The sequence below is a fragment of the Cetorhinus maximus genome, chromosome 7, assembly GCF_964194155.1.
Source record: "Cetorhinus maximus chromosome 7, sCetMax3.hap1.1, whole genome shotgun sequence".
NCBI lineage: Eukaryota > Metazoa > Chordata > Chondrichthyes > Lamniformes > Cetorhinidae > Cetorhinus > Cetorhinus maximus.
The window spans coordinates 75592143-75619530 of record NC_135885.1 but is presented as its reverse complement, the minus strand read 5'-3'; the positions used below and the strand labels follow the sequence as shown (position 1 = coordinate 75619530).

General features: G+C 40.7%; 1 protein-coding gene across 4 annotated transcripts; it reads right to left on the bottom strand.

Annotated features, from left to right (window-relative positions):
- Positions 1-1172: 1172 nt before the first annotated feature.
- On the bottom strand, positions 1173-25698 carry LOC144682885 (serine protease 23-like). 4 transcript variants are annotated; one of them, XM_078545743.1, is made up of 3 exons: positions 25584-25692; positions 18824-19067; positions 1173-2772 (listed from the first exon to the last, which is right to left on the bottom strand). In XM_078545743.1, the coding sequence occupies exon 3, from the start codon at positions 2754-2756 to the stop codon at positions 1641-1643; it is 1116 nt and encodes a 371-aa protein (XP_078401869.1). In that variant the 5' UTR covers positions 2757-2772; positions 18824-19067; positions 25584-25692; the 3' UTR covers positions 1173-1640. The 4 variants fall into 4 exon arrangements, with proteins under 4 accessions (XP_078401869.1, XP_078401866.1, XP_078401867.1 ...); XM_078545740.1 differs by lacking the exon at positions 18824-19067 and having other exon boundaries at positions 25584-25698; XM_078545741.1 differs by lacking the exon at positions 18824-19067 and having other exon boundaries at positions 1173-2769.
- Between the last annotated feature and the right edge of the window lie 1690 nt (positions 25699-27388).

Here is a 27388-nt window from a genome sequence, read left to right as displayed (position 1 = left end):
CTTTATCTGAGATTCACTTTATTTTTAATTTAAATCAGTAAACACATTTTATCCTTTGAATAACAAAAATAAAATGCATTAGGTATCTAAATCATATAAAGAGAAAGCAAAACCATCCAATAATGAGAGTTATGGAGATAAAATGATACGGCTCTTCCAAAATCAAAATAGAATATCATTTGAAAGGCTGGAAGAACCTGCCATTGGGTTGATACTGAAACATGTTCCTTGAGGATAATCAAAATGGAGAGTTGATTAGCCACCCATAAAACATCACCTTTTGGAAGAGGGAGATCTAAGGGAGAGAAGACCTAAAAATAGGACTGTTGAAAAATTGATTGTGTCAATAAGTACATATTGAGATTTCACTGGACGGATACAACTGCAAGCCTGCTAATAATACCATCATCCAATTCAAAGCAGTTCACTTGATCACCACCTCACGCATGAGCTACAGCATGCACCATATGGTCAACAAGATGCAAAAACTTCACAAAGCTTCTGCAGCAGCACCTCCCAAACCTGGAACTTTTGCCACTTAGAAGAACAAGGGCAGCAGGTACATAGGAACACCAATTCCAAACTTTCCTCCAAGTCAAATATGCTGATTTAACATGTAATGCTGTTCTTTCATTATCACTGGGTCAAAACCTTGGAAGTTTCCATCCGGCAGCTTTGTGGGAGTACCTTCACCACATGGACTGTAGCTATTCAAAATGACCACCATCACCTCTTCAGGGCAATAAATACTGACTTTACCAGGAACTCCCACATCCCAGGAATGGATCAAAAAAGTAAAGACCGCTTTGAAAAATGTAGCAAATTTGTTCACTATTTTATATTGATTTCTTGTTAACATTAATCAAGCTTTGACTCATCCTACAAGCATGAAAGTTTAAAATGCTTAACTTTGTGAAGATAATGGAGTTAAGGATAGTTTCTGATAAGATCTTAAATATTGGTTTACATATTGTATCACATCCCTACATAAGTGTCATTAATAGCTTACCTTTGAATTCTAGCCTGTGGTAAATAAAAAAAAACAATAATTCCAGTGGTTCTGAAATTTGCAAACAGCATTCATGTATGAAAATATCTTTAAACAACTGCTTCCATACTTGTGGATTCAAAATGAGTGGCCTTATAAAAGGGGGAAGAAGAATCTCCACATGTTTGTCTCATAGGATACTGTTTTCATGTTTAATACAGTGATTCAGTTCAGATGAAAATGGCCTTTTAAGATATCTCAGCTCATTTGAAAATTCACTAAGTGCCACAACATATTTTAGAAGCCTTTGTAATCAAGACATGAAAAGGCATTTAATGCTATCTTATTAGATTAAAGTTACTTAAAATATTTTGAACTTTGACATTATACATTAAGTGAGTTCCAAATTGCAGCAAAAAGCCTTTAATGGGGGACTCTTTAATTCAAGATGCCACCACAATGAAGTTACAAGCATTTAAAACACTTTTTACCCCATTTTTATTTGAGCGCTCTTGCAATACTTTATTCTCTTGTGTTGCACTCCCAGTGACAGAAGAGCTAAGCCCAATAAAATAAAATTCAGAATTGAATATTTTTATATGAGTTTACCAGTTTGCACGGTACAGTTTTAAAAAAGAGCAAAAAAGAAACTTCATCCATCTCTACAATCAACATAATTTCCTTTGATCCAGAAACATATCTGTGCATATTTCAGAGGCGTGATCCGAACAGCCACATTGTAATCCTGCTGCACACCATTCTTATCCACCCATTGGTGTCCTGAAAATATTCCAATGACTTTTCGCTCCCATTTCCGACTATGCCTTTTCCACATTCGGATGTAAACACCTGAACCGCTGGCTCCAGGCTGAGCATCACAGTGCTGATACAGGAGGTCATAAGTTTCATCTTTAACTGAACAGAAACGATAAACAAGATCTCCTGGACGATCATTATCAAATCCAGAGAAGTGAATCCTGCCACCAGGCAGCCTTTCCAGAGGAGGAGTTACTCCTATTTTCATGAAGGGTTTCTTGTGAGGCCTTCTCAGTTCTAGGAGTGCATAGTCGTAATCCATGCCGATATCATTCGCTGAACCTTTGATCCATCCCTTCGGAACATGTGTCCGTTTTACTCGTATCCAATGGAATCTAGGTTTTTCTGGAAAAATTGTGGTTTGATTTGTGGCTTTCCCATTCTCCTTTTGTTTTGGTTTAAAAAATCCAATTTTCATCCTTTGCGCACCCTTCACATAGTTCTTGCCATCGTGAATACAGTGGGCAGCAGTTAGGACATGTTTCTCAGCTACTAAAGTTCCAGTGCAACCTGTGGAGATTTTCACTGATGTTGAGAAAGGATAGTTCAACAGAAAGTTTTTTGCCAGGATGCTGAATCTGCCATCCAGGCCAAAGATCTGTCTCTTTGCTCTTCGACCGCTCTTGTGGTTCTGTTTGTTTACCAAATCAGCAACATTGAAACCATAGATGTCCACATTTGTGAGAGTCCTGCTTCCATTTAGGTACAGAGTTTCATAAGACAAATATTCTTTTAAGTCTTCATATGTTGGTAGGGGCGCTCTTTTATGGCACTCTAATTCACATGGAGAGGTTACTTCTAGTTTTGCTTTACCCTTAAAATGCGCTCTCTCCAGTGTCACGGTTTCCTGAGGCAAAAAAGCAGGTATATTTGTTTTCTGCCATTCTGCCTTAAGCATTATTACATGCTTAATGGAACAAAGGAAAATGACTAGTGCTGGCACTGTTACCATGGTGAGTGGCAATCTGCTGTTGAAAGAACAGACTTTGGTTAGTGATGCTAATAACTCCATATGCTTGCAATTCTAAAAGGCTAGCTCCAAAAATTAACTCCTACATGATAACATTCATGAAATACTAATCTGATAATTGGATAGCACCACATTCTGCTGACTGGTTGTAAATGTAACAAATACACTTTTTTGCACTGGAAAACCACATACAAAGCTGAATACTGTGAATCTGAACCAAAAACAGGAAATGTTGGAAGTACTCAGCAGGTTATGGCAGCATCTGTGGAGAGAGGAACAGAGTTAACATTTTAGGTCTGTGACTTTTCATCAGAACTGGAAAAAAGTTAGAAAAGTAATAGGTTTTGAGAAAGGGGTAGGTGCACAAGGCGAGAAAAGGTCTGTGATAAAGGTGAAAGAGAAGAGCCAAAGGGAATGGAAATGGGGTAAGAAAAAAAACAAAGAAACCAATATATACTTGGAGCAGATGCTGCTACTGACTGCAAGAGGAAAAGTTGAAATGCAAAGAGGAAACAAAACATGCACCGAGATTATGGCTGAAATTATTGAACTTAATATTGACCCCGGAATGCTGTAAAATACCGAACTGAAAGATAGGGTGTTGTTCCTTGAGCTTCCATTGAACCTCACTGAAACAGTGCAGTGGGCAGAGGGCAGAAGTGTCACCTTGACAGCAAGGTGGAGAATGAAAATGACAGGCCACCTGAAGTTCAGGGGTCATGCTTGTGGACTGGACAGAGGTGCTCCACAAAGCTGTCACCCATCTACATTGCGTCTCCCCAAGCAAGAAGCTACTACATTGTGAGCAGCAAATACAGTATACTAAGTTGAAAGTACATGTAAATTACCACTTCACCCAGAAGGAGTGTTTGCCTTGGACAGTGAGGAGAGAGCAGGTAAAAGGGCAGTGTGTTTGCATGAAAAAGGTGCTGTGGGAAGGGGACAGGGTGTTGGGGGTGACTGAGGAGTGGACCAGGGTATCATGGAAGGAACAGTCCCTTTGAAATGCTGAAAGGAGAGGGGAAGATGTGTTTGGTGGTGGCACCGCACTGGAGGTGGTGGAAAATGATCCATTGAATATGAAGGCTGGTGGGGTGGAAGGTGAGGACCCTGTCGTGTTTCTGGGAGTGAAAAGGGTGACAGCAGAAGTGCAGGGAGTGTGGTGGACATGGTCAAGGGCTCTGTCAATTACTGTGTTTGGGCGGGGGAAGGGGGGTGTGGAAGAAATCCCTCAGTTGAGGAAACCAATGACATTTGAGAAGTGTTGTGATGGAAGGCTTCATCTGTTTTGATGATGCAGCACAGACCAAGGATAATCCTACTATGCTGAGTTTAACTCTGTACTATCCCCTTTTAGCAAGTTGGAGGGAATGAAAAATTCTCCCTACAAGTTTACTACAAGACACTTCGCTAATATGGCAGATCCCTAAGGCAAAATATTTTCTTTATGCAGAGAAATAAATTGAAAGTGGCATATGTTTTATTTAATTTCAGAGCAAGTTAAAGCTGCTGACTAAAGTTACATCATACTCGGAATCATTGGAATACACTGTTCCAGTTTTGTAATATCACAGATTCCTAGCGTTAGCATTAGCCAATATCCGGGTGAGCATTTCAGACATTTGATATTTCAACAAAGGCAAACAAAAGGGATACTGTCTCTTCAAACTGTGAAAACAATAGCTACACAGTATTATTACCAAGTCAGTACACGTTGTGTTGCCAACTGAAAGGACGAAGAGCTAACAGGGTATTGCCTACTTTTAAAAAAAATAATCCATTCAACATATGCAAAGTGGCTGAAAACATTTTAAAAATCACAGAAAATCTTCTGATCTTCACAATATCTTTATCATTATCCAATATTGAAGAATGTACTCGAAAGTCAGTTTAAACATTTTTCGGCACTTAAGCATTAAGGCAGCTATTAGAGCTGCCTCCATAGAAATCTTCATGAATTGTAAAGGTCAGCTGGAGGTGTATTTTTTAAATACATGGTAAGAGTTCTACGCATTCAACCATGAGCAGAAAATGGCAGTTTTTGATACTTCTGATTGTATTATTGCCTGAATTTTTCAGCAAGGATATAATAGATGTTAAGTTACCATTTGCCAACCAAAAAGAAAACACCAATTAAGCTAATTATCTGGATTATTCTTCCTGTATTTCTCTCCCCAGTTTTTCATTAATCTTGTCTCTCTCTCTCTCTCTCTCTCGGGAGGGCAGGTATCTCCTGACAACAATCTGGCTGAAATTATGAAAACAAATATTTTATTCACTACAGCTGGATTATTTATATTACTGGCTCGGGTTAACTTTATTCCAACTGAGATGTGGGTATCATCAGCCAATCTAGTGGTGTACATCAGCTATAAAGGACCACCATTTCTTAAACATGACATTTGCGAAAGATGCCCAGAACATAATGCTGCATTATTTGCAAGATATCCATTCATTGAATCTTAGGTTTTTCATGTGCCTGATTTATTCAAACAATATGTAAAGATGGATTTTGGTGAACTTTGGTCAAAGCCAGTTATGCAGCACCTAAATTTTGAGCCAAATTTTGAGTCTAACATTGATGTAATTAATTATACAAATAGAAAATATTAATTATTGAAAGAATACCAGGATTTCCTTATCTTAGTTGCTCTATTGGTACCTAATGTACATCACATGGAAAATGTCTAAATTATTTGTTTGATAATCCAGGGTATCTTCACCTTGACACTACTCATGCAGAATGCAGTGGCCCGATGACAAATGAGGAAAAATTACAACTATATACATCAGGAAACAATACCCTATCAATAAAGTGGCTTTTGCCAGCTTCCTTGGAGCTCACTTTAATAGAAAATAATCCATTTTACCAATATCAAACCAAACTTGTAACTGTATTGACAATCAAGATGATGGTACATGGTGTGGCAAATTTTCTTGACATTCACCCCAGGGAAATAGTTATTTCATGGGCACAAAGGTGTAAAAGAAGGGAAGGCCAACCATAATGCTTGGTTTCTAACCTTTTATTTTGTCTTGGAATTTCTGGGCTTATTCCAAAGGGCAGATCAAATCTTCAGCAACAACAGATACATGCCCAATGTACAAAGATTAATGATGTAGGGAGGGGCAATCTTGGCTGTCAACCTTAATTCCTTGTTGTTAAAAGGTCCAGGAGCTGGCAACAGGTGATGTGCCCTGGTTCCACTTGTATCATGTTGTATCAACAACATGACAAAAAATCTCAAAGCAAGTAGAAACTTTTTTTTTTTGAGTGTGATATTCAGTTCTTTGGACCTACTGACCGCTGTTCTCCAAAAAACAATCAGAAAGCCCGAGGCCAGTGTTCTGTTCTACAGCTGCATTCCCCTTTTCACTCCCATTTTTCTAATGCAAGGTCCCATACAAACTGCAAGCCTACCCTGGGAGTCAGCACCAATAACTTCTGATCAGATATTATAAATGCTGATTAAATAAGCTCAGTCTAACGAAGAGTAAAAATTGCACTAAGCAATTTAAATAACATTTTGCCAAAAAATGGTTGAAATATTTAATAACAAATAATGATATTTATACTGTTTTGGTGCTTTGCATATCTCAAGAATTATACACCACATAAAAACAAAGTGAATACAAATATAAACAACATGGATGGAAATACTATGCAGCTCTGTTTCTCTCTCCATGGATGCTGTCAGAGTTAGCATTTCATATTTTTGCTTCACTGGAAAATGATGTACTTGCTTAAAAACTGTTACAAAGGCAGGAAATGTGGGTGGGAGTAGAGGAAAAAAAAAGTCAAGATCTGTGATACAGTGGAAGGCAGAAGGGATTTAATGAATAACAGAATCATTTCCAGCAGCTGTTGAGTGAGAAAAAAAAAGTGGAGAAGTGGTTATGATTAGAAACCACTGAACTCGATGTGGAGTTCAGAAAGTTGTGAAGTGCCTAAATGAATGGTGAGCTGCTGTTCCTTGAGCTTCATTGAAACAATGTTGGAGGCAAAGGAGAGCAAGGTCAGAGGGAGGTTAGGATGGAGAACTAAAATGATAAGTGACAAAAGACTCAGTCGCACTTGCAGACTGAACACAGGGGCTCTCTAAAGCAGTCACCTAATCTGCATTTGGTCTCCCTAAACGTAGAGGAGATCGCATTGCAAATGCTGAATATTGTTGGGAGAGGCGCAGCTAAATTGCTGTGTCACTCTGTTTGGGGCTCTGGAAGGTGGAAAATGAAGGTGGTAAAAGGGCAGGTGGTAAAAGGGCAGGACAAATCCAACCCATACGAATTAGGAACAGGAGTAGGCCACTCGGCCCCTCGAGCCTGCTCTGCCATTCAATAGATCCTGGCTGATTTGATTGTAACCTCAACCCCAAATTCCTGCCTACCCCAATAACCTTTCACCCCCTTGTTAATCAAATATATATCTAGCTTTGCCTTAAAAATATTTGAAAACTGCTTCCATCGCCTTTTGTGGACGAGAGTTCAGAAGACTCTACCCTCTGAGAGAAAACCCAGGTAATTACCAGCCCAGTCTATTTTCGATCAGCATCATCGTGATGGAAGACTGTCGCCAACAGTGCTATCAAGTGGCATTTACACAGCAATAACCTGCTCACTGATGCTCAATTAGGGTTCTACCAGGGTCACTCTGCTCCTGACCTCATTACAGCCTTGGTCCAAACATGGACAAAAGAACTGAACCCCTGAGGTGAGGTGAGAGTGACTGCCCTTGACATCAAGGCAGCATTTGACTGAGGGTGGCAAAAAGGAGCCCTAGCAAAGCTTGGAGTCAATGGGAATCGGGGAAAAAAACTCTGCTAGTTGGAGTCATACCTAGCACAAAGGAAGATGTGTGATGTTGGAAGTCAATCATCTCAGTCCCAGAACACTGCTGCAGGAGTTCCTTAGGGTAGTGTCCTAGGCCCAACCATCTTCAGCTGCTTCAATGACCTTCCTTCCATAAAGGAAGTGGGGACGCTTGCTGACGATTGCACAATGTTTAGTGCCATTCACAACTCCCCAGATACTGCAGCAGTGTGTCCATATTCAGCAATGAATCTTTTACAGTACAAATTGACTAAGCTCTGAAGCAGGGGGAACATTTGATATTTAATAATACATCACTGATGATGAATCCCACACATTCATCTACTTGTGAAAATCACTCGTGCCTATAGCACTTGAGTCTAACACACTAAGAATAATTCTTATAGCAAACCTCAAGTGGTCCGGCAGTATTTTCACCATTGAGACTAAAAACTGAATGTGTCAAATTATCATTTTTACACAAATCCACTGAATGCAGCTAACCACTTAAGGCAGTTAGACATTGGGAAGAAAACAGATGTTAACATGAATCTCTTATTAAAAGTGAATGAAGTCTACACAAGCAGCTTTGGATGTTGTTTATTGTAATTAAATTACACTCTCTGAATTTAAACTAGTGAAACAGCTCAAATGTAAAATTAATTATTTGACATTAATGACGCTTTGAATAAAAGCAAAAAAAAAGAAAAATCGGCAAACTCTACAGCTTTTCTTAACTGCAGAGCCAAAAATTAAAATATACACCTGGGGACCTCCAGTTTATAAAGACTTGCCTACACAGCTCCACCAGGAAATTGAGGTGTAATTATGCTTATAAGCGACATGAAAACCAGTATGTATTCTTCTTTAATCGAAGCAATAATTTGCTCTTCCCATAGATGGCAGGAGTAGATAAAGGATCTTTCTGGTTTGTCCTTCGCGGTGAAGATGACCATGTTCATCATCTAGGGTGTTTGGTAGGGTTCCAGTGGGTATGTGAGTGCCAAGGCCACTGGGCCAAGGTTCTGCTGCAAATAGGATAGGATTCCACAGATGATCAAGGGTGGGACAAGCTGCTGATGGACTTCCTCTCCTGATGTTCTCTCTCTGCCTCCGATATGCTTTCAAAGGAGGCTGCACTGTTCTTTTTTATTTGGTTGCTCCAGGTGCAGCAATCTAGGGTGAGCTTCTCCTAGGGCTTGAAGTTGATATCAAAACTCCTAAGTGAAGCTTCCAAGATGTCCTTGCGGCACGTCCTTTGACTGCCATGAGAACACAACTCAGACTCAAGCTCTCAACAGAAGATTTGCTTTAGTAAATGAGTTTCAGGCATTTTGGCTACATGACCAGCCTAATATTGTGACAGTCTCAATATTATGTAGATGCTTGGCATGCAAGCTCTGGTGAGTACCTCAGTGACTGGTATCTTATCCTGTCATCTGATCTTCAGAAATTTCCAAAGGCAGCTCAAGTGAAAGTGGTTGAGCTTTTTGGCATGATGCTGATACACAGTCCAAGTTTCACATGTGTAGAGCAGCTTGGGCAGGCTGATTGCTCTATAGGTTTTCAGTTTGGTAGACAGACTTGCTCCTCTTCATTCCCAGACTGATGTTTGAAATCTGCCGAAAGCTACACTTGCTTTGGCAATTCTTGCATATATCTGTTGTCAATATAGAGAGCTCAAGAAGAGTGGGGGAACCAAGATAAGTGAACATTTTCCCTGCTGACAGATTCTGGTCATGGGCTGAAGTAGACAGAAGGCCACAGCCGGCAGCTAGTGCACACAGTCATCAGCAAAACAGGAAATTGTGAAGTATGTCCTTGGTGTGTAAAGGAGGGATAGCACCTTTCACAGAAAGGCTCTCTGGTCTCCTTGGAGTGGTTCATCCTGTATTGGTCCTCATCTTGTCATGACCACTGATCCTATCCCCAAATTACTTATGGACATATTGAATTTTTGTGTTTTTTTAAAAACAGGACATAAATATCAGCCAGTTTTTGCTTGTAAGGTAACCACTTGCTGGAAAATTCCTATGTGGATTACTTGACCAACTAGTTCAGAGAGAATGGAATGTCACACCTAAAATGTGTGACACGGTCTACTTGGCACTTCAAAGGAAAAGATACAATGTAAACTGAACTGTAATCTCCTGTGATTGTGGAGATGATGGAAAATGATTACCATCTCAGGCAAAACCACTTCCTGTTGAGTTATATCCCAGACTGTGAACATGAACCAAGATGAAAAGAAAACAAATCTGGGCGAAAGACATGTTTGTTCTTTCCCTTCCAGGAATACACAGGGCAAGGGGTGTAAAAAAAAAGCCAACTGCAACCCTACTTTTGTGTGCTAGTCTAGTGTGTGTGCGCTGTGAAGGTCACAGATGAAGAACACCAACTGGGCATCCCTGCGCTTGCAGGTAAAAACACTCTCTCTGATTGCTGGAAGAAAGACACCAGTCAAACGGCAAATGGAATTTTGGCATTTATTGCTAAAGAAATAAAGTGTTGTTGCAACTGTACAAGGCATTGGTGAGACCGCACCTGGAGTACTGTGCACAGTTTTGGTCCCCTTACTTGAGGAAGGATGTAACTGCATTGGAGGTAGTTCAGAGGAGGTTCACTAGATTGATTCCAGAGATGCGGGGCTTGTCTTAATGAGGAGAGATTGAGCAGTTTAGGCCTGTACTCGCTAGAGTTTAAAAGGATGAGAGGAGATCTAATTTAGGTATATAAGATGCTGAAGGGAATAGACAAAGGAGACGTGGAGCGGATGTTTCCCCTCGTGGGGCATTCTCGAATGAGAGGCCATAGTTTTAGGCTAAGGGGTAGTAGATTTAAATTAGAGATGAGGAGGAATTACTTTTCTCAAAGGGTCGTGAATCTATGGAATTCAGTACCTCAAGAGTGCAGTAGATGCCGGGACACTGAATAAATTTGAGGAGATAGACAGATTTTTAATTAGTTAAGGGTTGAAAGGTTATGGGGAGAGGGCGGGAAATTGGAGTTGAGGGCGAAATGAAATCAGCCATGATCGTAATGAATGGCGGGGCAGGCTCGAGGGGCTGAATTGCCTACTCCTGCTATTGCAGTTGTTTGTTTTGAATTTTACCTGCTATTCTTCGCTCATTTACAGATTCCATCCAACTCTAGTGTCTCTGGACACTTCCACTGACTCAACTGCCACCCACGACTAGTTTAATATCTATGAATGCAGTCAATTTGCATTGATATTCTGCATCCAATTTGTTAGTATGGACAAAAAATAGCAAGAGCTTCAGAAAATGTGTAGGTAACAAATTTTATCTTTTTTGAACAAGTTTCTTCCAAATCCTACCTCCTACCATGGTGCAAGGGTACTGCTGACTCAAATGTTAAAATGAAATAGAAGTGCACTATTTCAAAAACTTAACCTCAATTGATAGATATTTAATGTATAACAAATGACATTGGGATTTATTTATATTAAAACAGGGCATCATACTACTGAAATGTGCCTCATCACTCTTACCCCATTCACAGAGACACTACTTCTTTGTCATACTTATTACTATTAGTCCTGGCTGCAATGCCCATTAAACAGTTCCACTTTGATCTGTTGTAGGACTTTTGTACTGTAGGTAGAAATTTCCAAATGAATACAAAACAAATAAGTCCCACATTTGGGACAAAGCATGGTCCTGGATGAAGCACCAACATTGGGGATACACTGCACAGTAGTAAGAACATAAGAAATAGGAGCAGGAATATACCAAACAGCTGTCGAGCTGAGTTTGAGGAATGTTTTCATGACAGTTTCTTAGACCAATATGTTTTGGAACAAGCTAGGGATGAAGCTATCTTAGATAGAGTGTTGTGTAATGAAGCAGGGTTAATTAGTAATGCCACAGTAAAAGATCTACTGGGAAATAGTGACCATAATACCATTGAATTCCAGGTTAAATTTGAAAGTGAAATACTCAATCAAACAAAAATCATAAACTTAACCAAAGCCAATTATAAATATATGAGGGGAGAACTGGCAAAGGTAAATTGGGTAAAACAGACCAAAAGGTATGGTTGTAAATGAACAATGGGAAACACTTAAAGAAACAATTTAAAATGTTCAACAAAAATACATTCCATGAAAAAGACCCATCTGTGGCTCACTCAGGAAGTTAGGGATAGCATTAGATTTAAAGTGGCTTTTAATATTACAAAAAAAAAGCAGTCCAAGGATTATGAGTATTTCAGAAACCAGCAAAGAACATCCAAAAAATTGATAAAAAGGGGAAAAAAATAGAGAGTGTAACTAGCCAGTAATATAAAAACAGATTGTAAGCTTTTATAAATATATAAAAAGGAAGAGAATAGCTAAAGTAAACACTGGTCCCTTAGAAGCAGAGCAGCATAAATTATCAGGGGGAATGAGGAAATGGCCGAGGCATTGAACAAATATTTTGTGTCTTCTACTGTGAAGATAGACACAAGTTTAATTCCAGAAAAACACAGTAAACTAGGGGTTAAAAAGAGAGTGGGGAAATTAATAGAAGAGAAAAAGCACTGGAAAAACTTAAGGGACTAAAATGCAACAAATCCCAGGATCTGATGGCCTTCATCCTTGTGTTCTAAAAGGAGATAGCTGCAGAGATAGTGGATGCACTGGCTGTGATCTTCCAGAATTCATTGGATTCAGGAATAGTCCCATCAGATCGGAAGTTGGCAAATATTACTCAGCTTTTCAAGAAAGCAGGAAGAGAGAAAACAGGGAACTGCAGCCTAACATCAGTTGTTAAGAAAATGCTGGAATCTATTATGAAGGAAATGTTAACAATGCACTTAAAAAATGCAGTATGATTAGAACAAGTTTTATAAAGGTAAATCTTGTTTAACCAATTTATTAGAGTTTTTTTTTGAGGATGTAACTAGTAGGGTAGATAAAGGGGACCAGGAGTGTACCTGGATTTCCAAAAGGCTTTTGATAAGGTGGCACTCAAAAAGGATAAAAGACAAGATAAGTAAGCATGGAGTTGGAGGTAATATATTAGCATGGATAAAGGATTGGTTAACAGATAGGAAGCAGAGAGTGGCCATAAATGGGACATTTTCCAAGTTGGCAGGTAGTAAATAGTGGAGTAACAAGGGTCAGTGTAAATAGCTTGAGGTCCCAGCAATCTATATTAATGACTTGGATGAAGAGACAGAGTATTGTATCTAAGGGCAGAATCTTCTGCCTGTTGGGTGGGCCGGTCAGGAGTGGGCGGGCATGGAGCTGATTGCCACTCGCGATCGGCTGCGTGCTGCCATTTTATGTGGGTGGGCCAATTAAAGCCCACCCAGTGTGACACACGCCCGGCGCTACCTGTGCAGGCGGTGGGAGGGAGAGTCAGGGCCTGCGCTCTTTCACGCATGCGTGTGAAAAAACGCAGAAATCTCCCTGAGGCACGGAGCTGCCTCAGAGATTAAGTTCAGTTTTAAAGTTTGAAAAAAAGGAAAGAAAAATTATTCAGACATGTCCCCATATGTGACATTGTCACATGAGCTGGAACGTGCTTTTGAATTGTCAAAAACATTTTTATTTATTCAATAAAACCATCATGAAACCTCATCCTGCCCGTGGATGAGGTTTCATGAAAAACGCAAAGGTTGCTTGGGCTTGTTGCCTGCCCGCCAACCTTAAGTTTGGGCAGACAGCCTTGTCAATTAACTTAATTGGTGTTTAATGGCCTTAACAGGCCTTTCACAGTTCAGTGGGCACGCAGCATGCGGGTTCAGCCCCCGCACACCAAAGAGAAAATTCTGCCCTAAGTTTACTGATGATACAAAGCTAGGCGGATGCTGTGGGGTGGACAGAGAGGCTGCAAAGTGATATGGACAGGCTAATTGAGTGGGCAACAGGATGGCAGATGGATTACAAATGTAGGGAAGTGCAAAGATATTAGCTTTGGTTGAAACAATAGAAGAACTGAATACTTTTGCAAGTGTGGTATGATGAAAATAAATAATTTTCAGAATATTTTTCTGGTTTATTGTAAAGTAGATTTGTGTGTGTGATTATAGTTAGGTCTGCCTGAGTGATTTAATTACATTTGGAGTCAAGTAGACTGCAAGCTTGAAATCATCAAAAGAAGCTAAGTGTATGACATGCTAATGAGTAAACATGGATGCTGGTTTAGCATGTAAGGTGTGAAGGGAATATGCTCTTTTAAATAAATGAAGGGATTGTTGGATTTCAAAGGGATCTTAGTTTGTTTACAACTAGCTAGATAAGAAAGGCTAGGTAGTGTGTTTATTTTACCCCAACGGTTGCTGACAATATTGGCAACATGAAAGTTTTTATATTAACAAGATGGTACAGTTTCAAAGGCATGTGGAACAATAGAATTTACATATATTAAACAGAAACATATATAAAGGAGAATGAAAGGCTATGTGAGAGAAGTCCATATAAGATCTAACAGGAGTGTATGAAACAGCCTTCAAGAAGCCTCCAGCTATTTGTGCATAAGTCTATGTAATGAAACTGAAGTTGGGGAAGCCATTTGGAATCCCACTGTCAAGTGGGTATGGTGTTAACTTGCTGGTTTCATTTTAAATCTACAATCTATTTTGGACTGTTGCCTTAAAGGGGAGTTTAACTTAGAGTCAGGTCAATTAGGAATTTTGACTGTAGTCTTATGTAAACGCTCGAAATCTTTTATTTTGTGAAGTATTCTAATTTAATTTTTAAAAATCTCTATAAAAACCTTGGTGGGCTCATTACTTCTGAATTCAGTACACGCATCTTGTAATAAATACAAATTGCAAAACCGTTGTGATAATGTGACTAAGTTTCCATCGAGGATTTGGTCCGCCTGGCACACATCATCTGCCAGGACATAACATGGATGTTCAAAGAGGCTTGAGTGTGCTGGTACAAGGAACATAAAAAGTTAACATACAGCTACAGCAAGCAATTAGGAAGGCAAATGGCATGTTGACCTTTATTGAAAGGGGATAGGAGTACAGGAATAAAGAGGCTTTGCTGGAGTTGTACAGGGTTTTGGAGAGACAGCATCAAGAATACTGTGTGTATTGAAAATGGTGCAGCGAACATTCATTAAATTTGTCCCTAGGATGAGGGGGCTGTCCTATGATGAGACACTGAGCAAATTGGGTCTATTTTCTCTGAAATTTAGAAAAATGAGAGGTGATCTCATCAAAACGTACAAGATTCTGAAGTGGCTCGAAACAGTAGACGCTGAGATTGTTTCTGCTGGTCGGTAAATCCAAAACATGGGGGCACAGTCTCAGAATAAGGGGCCGAGCATTTAGGACTGACATGAGAAAAATTTACTTCATTCAAAGGGTTATGAATCTTCAGAATTCTCTGCCTCAGAGCGTTGTGGATGCTTCATCGTTGAATACACTTAAGGTTGGGATAGACAGATTTTTGGTCTCTCAGGGAATCAAGGGATATAGGAAATGGGCAGGGAAGTGGAGTTGAAGCCCAAGATCAGTAGTGACCGTATTGAATGATGGAGCAGGCTCAAAAGGCCATATGGTCTACTCCTGCTCCTATTTCTTATGTTCTTGGGACCCTGCTCTGCCTTTTAATATGATCATGGCTGATTTTTGGCTTCAACTCCACTTTTCCACCTGCTCCCCATATTCCTCTATTCCCTGAGACACCAAAAATCTGTCTATCTCAGCCTTAAATATATTCAATGGTGGTGCATCTACAACCTTCTGAGTTAGAGAATTCCAAAGATTCATAACCCTTTGAGTGAAGAAATTTCTCCTCACCTCAGTCCTATATAATTGATCCCTTATCCTGAGACTAGGCCCACATGTTCCATAGTCCGCAGTCAGGGAAAACAACCTTTCAGTGTTTACCTTGTGAACCCTCTTCAGAATTCCATAAGCTTCAATGAGATCACCTCTCATTCTTCTAAACTCCAGAGAATATAGATCCAATTTACTTGGGCCCTCATCATAGAACACCACTTTCATCCCAGGACCTAATCTAATAAATCTTCTCTATCGCCTCCAACAGAAGTATATCCTTCTTTAAATATGGTGACCAAAATTGCACACACTATTCGAGTTGTGATCTCACCAAATCCCTGTGCAATTGTAGCAAGGCTTCTTTATTTTTATCCTCCAATCCTCTTGCAATAAAAGCCAGCATGCCATTTGCTTTCTTAATTGCTTGCTGTACCTGCATACTAACTTTGTGTTCCTTGTACGAGTATGCCCAAGTCTTTATGAACAGAAACACTAACAAGTTTAACACCTTTTTAAAAATGTTCTGCTTTTACTAGTCACAGCCTGTCAGCTTGAAAATGCACCGCTTATCCCTACTCTTTGTATCCTGTCAGTCACCCAATCCTCTATCTATGTTAATATATTACCCACAACTCCTTATTTATTAACCTTTTGTTAGGCACTTTATCAAATATGTTTTGGAAATCCAAGGGCTGAATTTTCCTCCCATCGGTGGGGGGGGAAAGAGTTGATGGGCGGGCGCATACGGGCGCACTTCCGATCGGCACCCCAAATCGGAGGCGCAGCACCATTTTATGTGGGCGGGCCAATTAAGGCCCGCCCAACGTGACATCTGCACAGAAGTGCTAAGCGCTCCCTGTGCAGGCGGGGGGGGGGATTCCTAAAATCGAGAGTGCGCTCTTCTGCGCATGCGTACGGAAGAGCGCACTCATCTCCCTGAGGCTAAGTGCAGCCTCAGGGAGATCGGCTCTAAACGTGAAAAAGCTCAAAATAGAAGAATAAAATTTCCCTAACATCTCCCCTCATGTGCCAATGTCACATGAGTTAGGACATGTTCATAATTTCCAAAAAGTTATTATTAAAATTTTTAAAACCCTACACGAAACCTCATCCTGCCTGTGGATGAGGTTTCATGCTTTTCCTAGTTTGCACTGGGGCTCCTGGCCTGCCCGCCAACCTTAAGGTTGGACGGGCAGGTCCACTAATTACTTTAATTGCTCTGTCAATGGCCTCAATTAGCCATTGACAGGTTGGCAGGCGTGCAGCTGATTTTGCTGCGCCCCCGCCTTCCTGAAAACTTAAATGGAGTGCGGTGACATTGGGAGTTCCGTCCGATGTCACCGCGCGTCATTTTACGCAGTGGCGAGCGGGCCCCGTCCCCGCTCGCCGATGGGTAAAATCCAGCCCCAAGTGTACTACATCTACTGGTTCCCCTTTATCTACCCCACTAGTTAGATCCTCAAAACTCTAATACAATTATCAAACAAAATTTCCCTTTTCCCTTGATCTTATAGAAAATCATACTATGACTCATACTAAGTTAAGACTTCCTTGAGCTCAGCACCTTCCGACAACTGATGTCAGGTTAACTGGCCCCTATAATCCACTGTTTTCTCTCTCCCTCCTTTCTTGAATAGCTGTGTTACATTTGCTACCTTCTAATATGCTGGGATTGTTTTACTATTCTGTGAATGTTGGAAAATCATAGCCAGCCCATTCACCATCTCTGCAGCTATCTCTTTTACAACCCCAGGATGTGGTGCATCAGGTCCTGGAGATTTTCGGATTTTAGTCCCTTGAGTTTTATTACATGTTCTCTGCCAATATTAATTACCTTAATTTTCTCACTCTTACCCTCTATTTCCGTAACTTATATCTTCTACTGTGAAAACAGACAAAGTACTTGTTTAATGTTTCTGTCATTTCTCCATGATAACTTCTCTTGGCTCTGCCTTTAAAGGGACCAATGTTTACTTTAGTGAGTCATGAATATGTACTCAGCTGTGTAATGAAAGTACTGGGTTACTAAGCTCAACATTTATATCACTTCCATAAACAGTTTGGCATAAACTGCAGAAATTGTCTCTCTTCTTGCTGAAATATTGTGGGCTATCACGAGTATGTAATAACCCTAATGGTAGTATTGCTTAAAAAGTGCGATAACATGAATCAGAAAAAGGCAAGCTGGAACATTGTGTCTGTCCCATTCCACGGCAGTGCAACTGTATATTATTACGCCAATCAATCCCCCTCACACATCTCAATGCAGCCATCTCATCTCTTGGGAGGATTCGGGAAGTAATAGGGGATTGCCGGGGCAGGGAGGGGAAATTTGGGGAATTCCTCTTCCATCCCCAAAAGTGATTAAAACAAGTTTCTGGAGATGACTTTGACCATGACCCAATACCACACCTACCTTAAATGAAAGCAAAATACTGCAGGTGCTGGAGATCTGAAATAAAAACAAAGTGCTGGAAAAACTCAGCAAGTCTGGCGGCATCTGTGGAAAGAGAAACAGTTAATGTTGAGTCCAATATATCTTCTTTGGAACCACATCCACCTTTCTTACATTGGGATATCAAGACTACATTCAGGCCCGTTTACAACACTGCGACAAACATATACTCCATTGCTTCAAAGTTTGATGACCTGTTGCGAAAATCTGACCTAGTTCTTTGCTTATGTAACTTATGCACATGTTCCCATCCTCTCCCTAATCAACTCAAGTAGTCTATCTGCATCAAGAGAGTCTAGTCCTTTTGTGTTTTGAAGACCTCAAAATCAAATTTCTCCAAAAGGTCTATGCTTTTCTAAAGCAAAAAGACCCAGCTTTAAGCCTATTGTGTTAACTGAGGGTTTCTAAGCCAGTTACATTAAAGGCACCATATAAGTTCAAATTGCTGTATCAGTTTAGTTGCTTTCCCCTGAACCTTTTCCTGGGCCTCCATATTACCATGTAAATGCCAATAAAAAGATGACCAAAACCAGATAAAGTATTCTAGATGAGGCCTAACGGAGGTATCATAAAATGAATGCTTTTTGTTTTGTATTGGACTATCCTAGTGTAGATTTACATTTGGTAGACTCACTTGTTTTTTTGCCGCCTCCTTCTATTCAAGATGGCATTTTTCTCTTTCTCTACAGTTTATGCCAACATTTGACTCCATAACTCAGTTCATATTGATATTTCCTTCCTCTCGCCAGTTCACTCCACTGCCTCCCGACTCAGCACCTGCTGGTACACTCAGTTCATACCGGCAGTCATTTATCCCTAGTCTATTTTGTTACTTTTTACTTCCTCTTACCTTAGTTTACTCCAACGCATTCCAACTCTCTCCTCTTACAGACCATTGGCCTATTGCCAGATCCTCCCTCCTGACCCAGAAGGAAAAAACAGTTCAGCCCAGTACTCTTATTTCCCAGTTTTTACTGGTGTTGCATTTTAAGATATACAAGACCAGTTCGGCCCAGTATTCTTATTTTGCAGTTCTTACCGTTTTACCTTCTGGGGAATTCATGATGGCATCTTTCCACTCCCTCATGCCAGGATCTTTCAACTCGCATTTCAACTTCCCTGTTGGCACTCTCAGTGCCTCCCCCTCCAGCCCCACTCCTGCTGTTCCACGGTACAGAATGTTGTGGGTGGGAATTCTGATTTCTTAAAACCCCTTGCAGGAATTCACACCCACAGCAGCATTTCAGCTCTCAAAGGAGGAAGAAGTAGCAGTGGGAACGGTTCTAAGGAAAAAAGTGAGTGCTTCACAGGAAGTTAAAAAATGCACACCAAACACATATACTACACACCCAGGTACTAGTGTTGACCCCTGGGGTCACTTAATTTATCTCCACTCACAATATCATTCCCTGTTTTATTTTATATGCATAGAATTAAACAACTGTTCCCGTGGAGGATAAGTACTGACATGGACATGGGTTGAACAGTCTGTTTTCATGTTGTATCTTCTCTGCAATTTCAGGTATATCTAGATTTTATAATGAATTCCCACTGTTTTCAATTTTAATAGCAACCTTTCACAAGCAAGTTTATTGAAACCTTTCTGGGAATCAAGCCATGTCACTTGGTTTTCCACAGCCATTTGGAATATGCTTCTCTCAAAATGTCAAATAAGTTGGTCATGCAAAATCTTTCTTCTGAAGGCAAATCTGCATTGGAATTTTCTCAACTTATTCCTTAGCCAAAGAGTGGAACCTATGGCTGGTTGGGAACCCACATGATAAAGGAGCTGGCTTTGCCAAAGCTCTTTAACCTTGCCACAGCATTAACACTTTTCCTTTGGGAGAGTGGGTGGGATGACATGCTGGATCTGTCAAAAGGATGGATTTCTAAATTAAAGTACTTCAGCAGGGATTACAATAGCTGAACTGGATGTAGATTTTTGATGCTGCAGTGACTATGGGGAGGAAACCTGGGAAAGCTACTCCTCCCAGTCTCACTATTACCTGGAGGTTGTACTACGGGATCTGAAGGACTACAGTGGGGTGAGCTTCCCCACCCACATCCCCCCCACCCCCAGACAGGAGGAAAAGAACAGCCTTCTCAACGAGGCAGGTGACAATTGAAGTGGTCAAGGCAGTCAGCAGCAGAACTGTGATACCTCCAGCCTTGAGACAGTGCACCAAGAGGATCAAGGACCACAGTAGAGCAGAAAGGGCAAGTGACAAAATAGTCTTAGGTGCCGAGCCCCACACTCCTGAACAGCACTCTTCAGGCAGACCTTGCAGTTCTATTCATTCCTCTCTCTTCATCCCAAACACCCAACCTATTGCCCTCTTGCTTCCTTGTCTCAGTCACACTCCACAAATGTTGTCCTTCCCACCACCCCCCCCACCTCCACAAAAACCATTACTGACACTATTTGCTTTCTCTCCTTGCAGAAGAGAGCACATCATCTTGGGGTGAGGCAGACCCTCAAGGGCAGGGGTGTCCCACCATTGACAGGCACCTAACAGGCCAGGCAAAGCTTGTCCACCTGGCCCAGTGGGAAGGAAGGAAGGTCTTGTTCCCGGAGGTTGCAGATGTCAGCAATGACCTATCATGACAGCCTGAGCCATTGGTGCTCAAACATTTCGAGAGAGGTGATCCTCTGTCTGTAGACTCTTTGTTAGGGATATTGCCTCCTTCCAGCTGCATCTCAGTGTCCATCCCCTCTGCCCATTGTGGGGGCATGTGACTGAGAACACAGTTGGCTGTTGGACATTGTTGCTGTTGGACTTACTACTTGTTCCTCCTTAAAAAGTGTAAGGTAGAGCTGCAAAAGCTGTTTCCCATGCTGTGGTGAATGCTGGCAGCAGGTTTAGCAAGTGCTAAACAGATGAAGTACCTTTCAAAAGGTTAACAGGCGCTGGACAAGCAGTGAAAGCGTGCTCTCGGAAGAAATGCTTTGAATGGCAGCCTTTCACCAGGCCATGGCTGGAGCTCTTCAGCTTCACTGATGGAAGGTTTCCCAACCTGTCAGTTTCAGTGAAGAAGCTCTCCCCACTGTGCACTCACCTCAGTGACTCTGGTGAGTTGCTGGCAGGTCAGCAAACAGGTGCCCTGGCCATTAAAGCTAGAATTGGGGGTTAAAACAGTACTTAATTAATTATAATAATTAAATGCCTCACCCAGCAGCTGCACAAGGGGTTCCCTGCTCACTTTCAAACCCTCCCAGGTGAAATCCAGAAGTGGGTGGGATAGCGTTGGGATTCTGACCCAGCATTATGTTTAGGGGTTTTAATTCCCTGCACGCACCAAACCTACCTTCCTTTGCCCGGGAAAACTCCCCTCCGGTACTACCAAATATTATTATACAGGTGATCCTCGAATGTATTCCTGATAACTGATTCTAATTGTTTGAAAGTAAAATCATTTGAAATACTGGAAAGTGCATTTTTTTTAAACTATGAAGAAAAAATCTCTCTTATGTGATCTTGCCAAGTATGCTGGTATATATTACAGTTAACTTCCTCAATAACCCCAGGTTGCCAAACTTTGTGTGCACAATTGACACTACAGGAAGTGATTCATGTTTCAAGTAAATATTTTAATTAAACTACCATAGACATCAGGCACAAATGGCTTATTACTTGGATCACAGTATTTAAGGTGTATCAGAATGGAATTACAGTATACAGTGAAACCACAAACATCTGCTGTGGCTTGGCTTGTAGCTTTGCATTTTTTTGTTCATTGTAAAACTGTCTTAATAGTTTATCAATTAATAATACTTCAACTTCAGAAATTTCAGTCTTGTACAGGCCATTGCTGACTGTAAAATCAAAGATATCTTTAAGTATTATATTAATAAACTGCCTAATGAATTAAAAGTTGTTCGCTTATGCAGTACATGCTTAAGGCATCTTACCAATAGTTAAAGAACAGTAATCACAGCATCTGAAGTATTTTGATTTTATTAAAGAACAGTATCCTGCCACCACTTTAATCCTCTCCAATATGAATGTTGTTCTATTAAGTTCACTACTGTTCTTTAGGGAGGAAAAACTGCTGTTCTTTCCTCACGTGGTCTGGCCTTTATGAAACTCCAGATCCACAGCAATGTGGGTGACTCTTTACTGCCCTATGCAACAACTCTGTTATACTGTTGGAGATGCTAACATTCAAATGTTTGCCCATTCAGGTGGATGTTAAAGATCCCATGGCTGCATGGAGGATTTCTTGAATCTTCCTTCAACTGACAACACCAAAAATACAATAGCTTTTTATTCTGTAGGGGTTTCCACATTACTGAGCAAAGGAAAGAAAACTCCAAGTTTTCTTCTGTGCGTTAGTTTTAAGCAGCGCCCAAAGGCATTTACAAACAACTTTATTCTGAAATCATTAAAATTAGGAATTCTAGCAAACAGAATGTAAAAATGTCCATCAAAAATATATCCGGGATAAAGCTGAACTTTTATCATTTTAGATTTCTACTACAAAACAAATTGATCCTTTTGGAATATTTGCTGCAAATTTTGAATTCATAATTATAGAATGTCAATCTATAAATATGATCAAATTCTTTCAGTTTCAAAATCTGCTCTTTTTAAAATTCTTCAGGGCTGCGGATTCATTTGTTTCCCAGAAATCTCATTCTTTCAGGGTTATGCTGAAAGGTCAACATCAATCCCAGTGTTCCAAGCAGCCTAGTTTGTTTTTTTAAAAATATATATCCTGTTACCATCCCAAATGGAAAGTCAACTCAATCTCATCCAGTAACATTTCACAGTGACAGTCAACACTTTGCAGCCTAGTCAGTAGGCTAGGGGATGTTGATTGGATGTGCAGCTGGTCTTCATGACTTCTAGTCCCACTCTTTCCAAGTCCAGCGACTAAACAGCAGCAAGGCCATGCTCCCTTCTCAACATACTCCAGCAGAAATGGTTGGGAATGCCATCTCTCTAGTTTGTAGGTAGGAACTCTTTTGAAAACACGAGTTCTCAACCACAATATACAAGAGACAGCAATTTCAGCCATTAGCACTGTGAGCATGTAGGGAGGAGGACAGCAGGGTCTGACCACTACATTAGCACATGACTTAAATTAGAGTGGAGAAGTGGCCAGCATAGGGAGGGGGCTAATGGGTGGCAGTGAAAAGTTCGGGGTGAGACTGGGTGGCAGTAAAGGGGAGACTAGGTGATAGTGAAAGAAGGGAATTGAGACCAAGGAAAGGGAAAAGGACAGAAGCTGTTAGCAGTTCTTTGAGAAGAGGAGTGAGAAGTTTGAAATAGTGCTTTATAATTGGGAGAAAGCAGAGCAGCATTAACCAAGGAGGAATAGGGGGGTAAGTACTAGAATGAACTCAGGGAGCAGAGCACAGGATATGAGCTTGAATAGGTAGAGTGGATGAAAGTACCAGCTCAAGTGGGCTGGGGAATGCAGGCTAAATTGATAGGAGGGGCAGAAGAATGCCAATACAAACTGAAAGGACTGGAAGAGTCACTGAAAAGATGGGAAGTTGGATGGCTTGTGATGAGTCTGTGAAGACTATCAGGAGGAAATAGAGTACTTCTGAACCGAGGGTGGGGGAGCAGGGTGCAGGAGAGGGACAATTAAAGTTTTGAGCAAGTGACAGTCTGGTTGGACTAGCAAAAATAAAAATGTATTATTCTTTTGCAATTAAAAATCTATCACTGTGAAGTGTAAAGGTACTTACAGGATGCATTTTAATGTGAAACCACCAATATTTTCAGGAAGCCATCTTCCCCTGGAAATCCATCAATTCCATGCCTCCATCATTTAGATTTCACTATTAACCTTTTATGAACTTTGTTTCTTTTCTCTCCAATACGTGAGGGAGTGTTTTGTAAATGTTACACTTCAGTTATAAAGCCGGTGTAACCATGATTTCACATCTCAAAGCTGTTCTTGCATTATCAGCTTTTTGGAGGATGTGTCAATCTGTTTGAAGCAGTTGGTCAGTTTTTGCTAATATTCTGGGTTGGCATGTTGAACATCCTGACTTTTCCAACCGCCACTACTTATGTACTTCTCTTCAGTTCTTTTCATAGAAAAATAAAGCACAGAAGGGGGGCATTCAGCCCATCATACCTGGGCTGAGAACTATCCAATTAGTCCCATGCCCTGCAGCTCAGGAAATATATCAAGTATATATCCTGTTGAAAGTTACTATTGAATTCCCTTCCACCAAACTTTCAGGAAAAACATCTCAGATTATAACAATTCACTATGTAATGAAAAAAAATTCTCCACATCTCCCCTGGCTTTTTTGTGAATTTATAGGTCTGTCTCCTTAGGTTACTGACCCACTGCCAGTGGAAACAGTTTTGCCCTATCAAAACTATTCATAACTCTGAACCACTTATCAAAACATCCTTGAATGAGAACAATCTATCTTACCACTGAATTGACGCAATGTAATAGTGATGGCAATTTATGTATACAACAGTGTGGCCTGTCTGAGCTGAACTCAGATCCAGCTGGTGAGATGTCTGGCCGCTCGGAAGACTGGGTAACTACAACAAACCAACCTCTGAATCACTGCGGATCCCAGGATCAGAATCCGGAATCAGCCAGAGCCTTGAGCTCATCAAAAAGTGGAAACGAGTTAGCACAACATTTCCTGTAGCCTTGAACAATTTAAACTATACTGTAATCATTACACATGTAAAAGAAGTCATTATCCGGACAGAGAAAAAAAATGTTCTAAAAGCCGAATCAGATCTTTCAGTGATCACAGAACGGCTGGGGAATGAAAAATAGATGTGATGGAGGAGCTCCAGTGGTCGGAAGTTTACTTTCATTGCCATTCTTCCGTGGAAGCCGATTCCCTTTAACGGGCGAGTTCCACTAGTCCCCGGCCAGGTTAGGTCCAACATTTCGCTGCAGTGCAGCGCCCTCCAGCCGGGAAGGAAATGACCGAGAGCCCTCTCACTGACCGCGGTCTCCTGACAGATTTCACCCCAGGAGCTGAAATCACACGGCTCGGAGCTGGAGCGAGGAATGTGAAATGAACGTCTTTCGAAAACACGCAATTATGAAGAAAAATTAATTATGGTTTAAAAACCAAGCCCCTATCAGAGGAAGGTGTCCTGCAGTTGAAAGAACAACCTTACCCTCCGCAGACCCCTAGCCGGTGTACGAAAAGAACAGCCCACTTTGTGTATCCCGGTGAATTACACAATGTGCTTTCTCTCTTACACTGAACACAACTCGGTGAAGCAGAATTGGGGCTTTTGTGGAAATGGTTAATTATCAGCGAGATTTAAGGAGCATACATTATAGAATTATAATTATACAATTATAGAACTAAAACAACAGTGAGCCTCGCCCCTCTCGCTCTTTATCTCACCCCCAAAGCACAGGGATCGGAGCTTGTTACTGGGAACGGCACATTTCAGGTTTTGGCGCTTCAGAATTGTAACTAAAGGTACTTAAATCCGACTGTCCAAGAGCGAACCTTCAAACTACCAAAAGGGACAATATTTGCGCGTCAGGTCATTCAGTTTTATGACAAATTATAGAATTTTCCCAAAATATTTTAATACAAACTTTTTTTTTTGGACTTGGCTGAGTCCGCGCTCATCTTTTCTATTAATTGAAAGCTTGGCGGGATTGTTCTCGTCCGGGTGATTCGGTTTAATTAAAATCAAAGATAGTTTAAAACGTTGCTGTTACCGCAACTTTACCGTAGCGCTTTCCCACACGCAACTCTTTAACACACTCCGATTTGCATTGAACTATTCAATGCGAAAACTAAAAGGACTAAATACAAAACCTGACACAAGACATCTTACCTCGCCCTTGTAAGATTGTACAATTTACCAGTGATGTCGCTTTTGTTCAGACTCCGGCAGGTGCACAGATTCTCAGGCTGGGCTGTCTCCTCCTTGAAGACTTACTGCTGGGATGCAGCCCTTTTTATACAGCTGGGGGGGGGGGGGGGGATCCGGGGTTCTTTCCCATCAATATAAATTGGACTGTTTTATTTGCCCCCGTAGGGATGTTTGTTTTCGTGTAGCTATGAGAACTGCTCTACACAGCTGTTTGTGGCTCTCTGTAGCCACTGCTCACCAATATTTGCGCGTCAGGTCATTCAGTTTTATGACAAATTATAGAATTTTCCCAAAATATTTTAATACAAACTTTTTTTTGGACTTGGCTGAGAGTCCACGCACAAGTTCCTGGGAAATTTCCTTTCCTTCTCCTGAACTTTCTCTCTCTGACTCTCGCTGTGCGGTTTGCTTATCACGTGGCTCCAGGCGACGCCCGACATTGGCATCAGCCCAGCTCCACACACCGCCCCCTCACCAAACTCCACTGTAAATTATTAAGGGGATTTTTCTGTAAAATAATTACAATTAGTTTCAATGGCAGTGCATATTAAACAGGATCTCCAAATGTTTCGATTTCCAGCACTTGGATCATCCCAAGTTGTTTGCAGGTCCAGTTAAAAATCAAATAGTGCAATGTGTTTTAATAACATTGCAATTATCCCTGCCAGTTTGACAGGGGCACCTAAAGCTGCTCAAGTGCACGCTCTGCTCGCTCCAACTGCCAGGTAAACTTTTATCATGAGAATTTCTAACATTAAAAGATTTAACACGGTTGAGGTCATTTGAGATCTTAGAGTATCAGCACAAGTGGAGAGACAAAACAACACACAACCCACCCACGCCAGCTGACCTCATGTTGTGAAAAAATACCCAAAGTTATTTTGTGTAGTTAAAGTGCAGTTTACTCCTGCTCCATTGTTGTAAAGCAAAATCCGCCATATCAAGATGTGCAGGAGAACTAATCCAATAAATTCTGATGGCTCCTTATTCACAATATGCGTGGCCAGGTCGTGAAGCCAACAAAATGACTAAACCTCTTCAATTAATATGGGTTGGGCTATGAGACATTGCTGTCTATCTACTTATTAATTGAGGTTATGGTCATTATTTAAAATACATTTGTCTGAGGAAATGAAAATTAATCAGCACATAAGAATGTTGGAACATTAAAAAACCATTCAGATAATCCATTATGTAGGTCCTATTTCAGACCACATTTAACCATTTTCATCTTTTCCAAAGCTCCGTTTCACAAATATCTTGTTCAGTGGATCATAAATTGCTCCAGTTTCCCTTTGAATACCACAGCCAAATCCATGCTCTTTATTCCAGCTGGTGGTCCAACCTATAAACTGACTAATGCTGAAGGACATAAGTAAGATCATTTGGCCCATCCAATTGGTTCCTACCATAAACCACATATTCTGTGTCTCATTGTAGACTGTATCCAGCCCTGTGGAATTAACCTTCGACAATCAAGCAAAGCCTCATCATATTCCAGTCTACATCTAATAATTTAAAATCAATGAATAACCCAATATTTTGCATGAAGCGCCATAAAGTGAGAACTAATTGCTAAATATTGAGTTGTCAGATCATTTGAATGAAGTGAATTTAAATTAAGAGTGGTGAATGTGTCCTGGTTAATACTTACTCCTCAATCAACACGATTAAACTGATTATCTGGATTGCTTTTTGTGGGATATTGTGATGTACAAACTGGTCGCCACATTTGCCTACCTTACAACAGTCACCACACTTAAATA

Coding starts and splice junctions, on each gene's coding strand:
- LOC144682885 (XM_078545740.1), bottom strand. CDS start 2,756: ATGGTAACAGTGCCAGCACTAGTCATTTTCCTTTGTTCCATTAAGCAT.